Here is a 5,965-nt window from a genome sequence, read left to right on the forward strand (position 1 = left end):
TGTAAGCCCCAAGTATTTTTAATCACATTTATTTACATGTGTGTGAGTGAGTGGACTTGTGGGCATGAGTTTTCTCCTTCCACCATGTGGGGTTCCCAGGACCAAACCCAGGTCATCTGGCAGGTAGCACCTCTACCCATTGAGCGATCTCACTGGCCTTGAATCCATTTATGGTACAACCTTTATACAATATGCTACACTCTGAAGAAACTACATATAGAACAGAATAGAAATTACAGTCTAGGCTACATTGGAATGCATTTTAGTCACTATTTTTGACCTATTGATAATAACCAAATACTCAGACATTCTACTACTCTCCCGAAATGAACACTTGAAAATCTGAGTAGGAGACTAAAAGCCAACAAAAGCAGTAATTAAAGGAATAAGATCGTTTAAGTATTTTACAAAACTTTAGAAGAATCACATATTTAAACCAAAGGGAAAACAATGAAATCTCTCACCTTCTGAAAATGTTGCTTCCACAAATCTTCTGCAATTATGTACCCTTGTAATCCCCAGTCATACAACTTCTCCCCGCTGACCTGAGACACAAATAGAAAAGGCTGGTGAACATTTCATTTGTGAATGATAAACAAGAGAATTTCTTTAGGCCTGCATTTGACTACTTTGTGTGTGTGTGTGTGTGTAGCTACACAAGAAGTCTTGAGACACGTCCATTAGACCTGCATAACATGCCGGGGATACAGTTCAATGGTAGAGCATATGCCCAAGAAACATCCCCGCTTCATTCTCTAATACCACAACAGAAGAAGAAAAGACACTCCTATCTCAGTATGGTGGCTCACACCTATAATCTCAGCACCCAGGAGGCTGAGACAGGCAGATTAGTGCAAATTCAAGGCCAGCCTGCACACCACAGTGAAATCCTGTCTCAAAGGCAAAACATTATAAAACAGAAACAAGTAAAAGATAAAAATAAAATGCAAAACCAAAGTTAAGGAAAAAAGGCAAGAAGAAATAGTCTGGTTACATTTAGTTATCTCTTAAAATGACTTGCTATAAATTATAAGTATACATCTTTTATTACTGGTGCTAATGATCAAACCTGGAGCATTATACATGTTACTGATACCTACATCCTAGCTCCCAAAAGGTATATCTTCTAAACTAAACGTATGAGACTACTGACAAGATGGGGAATTCCTAAACTCATACAGAAGAAGCAATTACCTAACCCATCTAGTACCCAGTCTGGTATGGTACAATCAACCAAGTCAAGGTAAAGTGAAAAAAATCACTAATTTTAATGACTTAGATGTAAAATATGTGATCCCAATAAAGATATGTCCAATTTTCCCAGGCACAGTCATGATAAAGTCTTTTGATTAATATAGGGATTTTGTAGGTAGCATGATCCATAATCATCCTTCCAACATCTGATGAGGCCTGAGCATGAGAGAGGTCATGACTTTAAAATGTTTTTGCCTATCTTTGGCTAGCTGACTTGAATTACTAGAATTTGTGTGTGCTTCAGTGTTTTCCTTGCATGTATGTAGCATACCACACATGTGCCTGGTGCCTGTGGAGGTTAGAGGAGGTCAGAAGAGGGCATCAGAGCATCTGGGACAGGAACTACAAACAGTTGTGAGCTGCCATGAGGACACTAGGAAACCTGGGTCCTCTGCAAAAAGAACAAGTGCTCTTAACCACTGAGCCAACTCTCCTGAAAATTTTTTCCAAGTATTGGGTCTTCAAACAATGTTTCTAATAATTTATTCATTGGTTCTACTTATAACAAAGAATGCTGATTGATCCACTCCATGATAATACTTCAAACTGTTTATATTTGGTGTGCATGCTCAAGTGCACACAGGCATATGTGTGCCTGTCAAGCGTACGCAGCTACACTTGGAGACCAAAAGAGAGCCTCAGATCCCTTAGACTGGCTGTGAGTTGCCTCACATGGGTGCTGGGAATCAAGCACTTCCTCTGGATGAGCAGTGACAGCTCTCTACCCTGGGGCCATCTATCTAGCCCTAACACTTTTTTCTTTTTTGGTTTTAGAGGAGACATGGTTTCTCTGTGTAACAGTCCTGACTATCCTGGAACTCACATTGTAGACCAGGCTGACCTTGAACTCAGAGAGCTGCTTGCCTCTGCCTCCCGAGTGCTCGGAATTAAACGTGTATGCCACCACTTAAAATTCTCTTCTTGATTTTTGTAATTAATCTTTGCATAGTGCTATTTTATAAAACACTTTCACATGAGTTACCCCTATCTTACAGAACAGTAAGGACAGGAAGACCGTAAGGACACACTCAAAGGCCAAGTGACCTGTCTAAAGTCCCAAAAGAGAGGCTCTGTTAACATGCTGATTTCTGCATGTCACATTCCTCAGCTGAATGTACTGCTCTTAAAATGTATGATATGCTAACAATCTGGACCCTTGTTAGATATGGGGAGCATTTACCATATATGACACTGCTGTTTTTGGTGTTTCACATTTCCGAAAGGAAAATAATATTTGCCATCGATATGAGGGTATTTTCTTTCTTTTTTTGTGGTTTGGGCATGGAATCTTACATATGCTGGACAAGTGCTCTACCACTGAGCTACTGCTTCCCCTGCCCCAATCTGTGGGATGTTATTTTTAGCTACAAACTACAGAACAGAGCAGGATATAAGTGGCTAAGTGGTCTGTCCAAGTTTGAGGTTTCTCAAAAAGAAAACTGAAACTGTAAAAAAAAAAAGAAAGAAACTAAACAACATGATATAAGATCAGAGAATCTCTTTCAAAGTTGCTGCTCTTCTGGCTTGGTTTTCTTGTAGTAAAATATACGGGACATGATTTTTAATAGTAAAATTAAAAGAGGAAATGACATGCAGCACAAAGTTTATCGCCTGCACTGTTTAGGAGTATAGCTCAGTGGCAGTGGGACACTGAGGATATCCTCACTGCTCCACCACCACCGCTAGCTGCGTTCTGATCCTCTTCATCACATCCTACTCCCTTGGGGGTGAATACAGAAAATGTTCTGCAACAAATGCTGAGGCGCAGAAGGCTGTAAAATAAGTGCCTCTCTCCGAGGACAACCACAGCTGCTTCACGACCAGCAGCGAGCCCCTGCCTACCAGCTACTTCTGAAACTGTAAGAGACTAAATGATGTCTAGTTTTTATCTTTTATCTCGGCAAGGCAGACATTATTCCTTCTTCCTGAGTTGGAGCAAGAGCAGGGACAGGAACATTAACTTTCTACTTCCAGAATGAAACCCATCAATTTCTAGATTCCCAACTACAACTGCAGCCCTGTCTGGGAACTGGAACGTCTGTCATTAGGGATCCAAGGGCCTAGTGTCAAGCTGGCCTGATTCTGAGGACTATACCCGCTGTCTCTTCCTAGGACAGCATTTCCATGAGATATGGAAGTTCTGGCCAGTGGGTCCCTATGTCCCTAACCTGTTAGGGACCTCAAAATCTAAAGCCTGTCTTCCATGAATTATGTGTTTACAGTACCACTGATTCCAAACCAGCACCTAAAGCTTGTCTGTGTAAATCAGTGCTTCTCAAATATCTTGGCATGTGAATCGCCTGGAAGCCCTGCTAAAAACGGAAATAGCTAATGCACACCCTTATACTGCTGGGTTCAATTAGTCTGGGATGAGACCTGAGAATCTGCATCTCTGACAAGTCCCCAGGAGATGCTGATGTTACTCATCCTAAGGCCATGCTTGGAGAACCCAAGTTTTCAGTCAACTATTATCTATTTGATATGATATCATCAAACTGAGGCCTGAAGGATAAGAAAAAAGACAGTCAAATAATTGAAAACCCCAAATAGTGCACCTCATGTTGCCATAGGGAAAGTGAGTAGGGCAGCAATACCAGGGAAGAGCATGGAGGCCAGAGCGCAGCCGGTGCTGACAATGCCAGGAAGGGCAGGCTGAAAGTGGCCTGTAAGTATCAGACTGAGACACTGAGTCTTTAGACTTCTGCATAAGTATACAAATGGTATCTTAAATTTTCTTGGATTACTATTCAAATTAGGATACATTCTCTGAAGATTGACATTACTGGAAGGAAGGCTGATACGGAGGAAAATAGTGAGGAGAAACAAATTTTAAGTTGGCACTTAATAATCCTCGGTTTGGTGCAATAAGAACTGCAAAATAAACTAAACCAGTGGAGCTCCCAGGCACACAGAAGCAGGAATGAAGAGCATCCTTGCTTCCTGGGTCTCACTTACCTGGGCAAAGGTGATGGCTTGTTGTGGGTAATAGACAGAGGCACCTAATCCCATGAAAAAAGGAGGGTACACCAGCTTCTTTAGTTTTGAACCTGATCGATTAAAAAGTGGTACACTATCAGTTGATTTGATGCACAATCTACATTATACTTTTAATGCCAAACAAGATATCTCTGACCATAAGTTGAAATGTTACTTAATTGTACATACAACAAAATGAATCACTACTTCTTTACGGCTTTGTGACATAATTATAAATTTCACCAATTTAAAGTACAAACTATATTGATTTAGTATATTCACAAAGCTATGTAACCATCATCAAAATCCACTCTGATATTCTCAAAAGAAACCTCCACCTTTGATGGTAAAACACATGCTTAGCATGCACAAAGCCCTGAAATTCCCAGCACCAAGAAACAATGAAAGGTACGAAGAAAAGGAGGAAAGAGGGAGAGGAAGGGAGAGAGAGGGAGGGAGGGAGGGAGGGAGGGAGGGAGAGGAAGGGAGCTGGCAGAAGCCAGCCAGCCAGCAACATCCCCCATCCCTACCAACAACCACCTAAGGCTGAGAGAAACCTATTTTCTTTTTTTTGTTGTTGTTTTTTGTTTGTTTGTTTGTTTGTTTGTTTGTTTGAGGTAGGGTTTCTCTGTACCTTGGAACCTGTCCTGAAACCACCTCTTATAAACCAGGCTGGCCTTGAACTCACAGAGACTTGCCTGTCTCTGCCTCTCAAGTGCTGGGATTAAAGGCATGAGCTACCACCGCAGGGCAGGAGAGAAACCTATTTTCTATCTCTATGATTTGCCTCCTCTGGCAATTTCATATACACAGAGTCATATAAAGTGTGATTGTTTGTGACTGACTTCCTTCACTCAACAAGTATTTTTAGAGTCACCATTTATTAATTATTAAGGTGTCAGGTGGTGGTGGCAGATACACACCTTTAATCCCAGCACTTGGAAGGCAGAGGTAGGTGGATCTCTTGAGTTTGAGGCCAGCCTGATCTACAGAGTGAGTTCCAGGACAACCAGAGCTGCATAGAGAAACCCTGTCTCAAAAATAATCAAAAAAAAAAAACTATTAAGGCAATGTAGTCTAAGTTGGCCTACAGGTATGTACTGCTCTGCCTTTTTTCCAGGTTTTGTTTGTTTGTGCTGCCTTGCTTTTCTGGATTCATTTTGCTTTTTGAGACAGTCTCACTATGTAGCACAGACTAGTCTTAAACTTGTGATATTTCTGCCTCTGCCTTCTATATGGTAGGATCACAGGTGTGGAGATCACATTACAGTGTTAAGACTACCTGCACACCCAACTTGAGAACATCATTTCTAAGGAAACCGGAAAAAAAAAAAAAACAGAACTTTTGCTTCTAGGGTTTGATTTTTTTTAAAACAAACTGATCATCTTCCTATTTAAACACGAAAGACAATTATTCCTTTCTTCTCCTTCCTGAGATTTCACTAAAGCAGCAGTAAAAAAATAAAACACAGTCCTGTAAAGAAGAAAAAAATGTGTAGAGGGGGCACTGGCAGCTAAATCATCCAGGATGGGGATGGAGAACAGTGGTAGATTACATGCTTAGCCTAAGGAAAGTCCTTGGTTTCATTTCCAGGACCACAAACCACAAAAAGGTATTAACTTCTACAAATATAGCACAGTTGGCAGAGAACTTGTCTGGCATGCATGAGGTCCCAGGTTGACCACACACACACACACACACACACACACACACACACACACACACACACACACA

The 5,965-nt window shown here is 41.1% G+C and overlaps 1 protein-coding gene across 3 annotated transcripts in view; it reads right to left on the reverse strand.

Annotated features, from left to right (window-relative positions):
* Positions 1–5,965, reverse strand: part of Apoo (apolipoprotein O) — a 52,976-nt gene that overhangs the window by 19,659 nt on the left and 27,352 nt on the right. For all 3 annotated transcript variants that reach the window (XM_005371848.2, XM_013355457.2, XM_026778381.1), the window contains 2 exons: positions 4,210–4,301; positions 465–545 (listed from right to left, as the gene is read on the reverse strand). In XM_005371848.2, the coding sequence (XP_005371905.1) occupies positions 465–545; positions 4,210–4,301 (173 nt within the window). The remainder of the gene's footprint in view (positions 1–464; positions 546–4,209; positions 4,302–5,965) is intronic.

The sequence above is a fragment of the Microtus ochrogaster genome, unplaced genomic scaffold (assembly GCF_000317375.1).
Source record: "Microtus ochrogaster isolate Prairie Vole_2 unplaced genomic scaffold, MicOch1.0 UNK131, whole genome shotgun sequence".
Taxonomy (NCBI): domain Eukaryota; kingdom Metazoa; phylum Chordata; class Mammalia; order Rodentia; family Cricetidae; genus Microtus; species Microtus ochrogaster.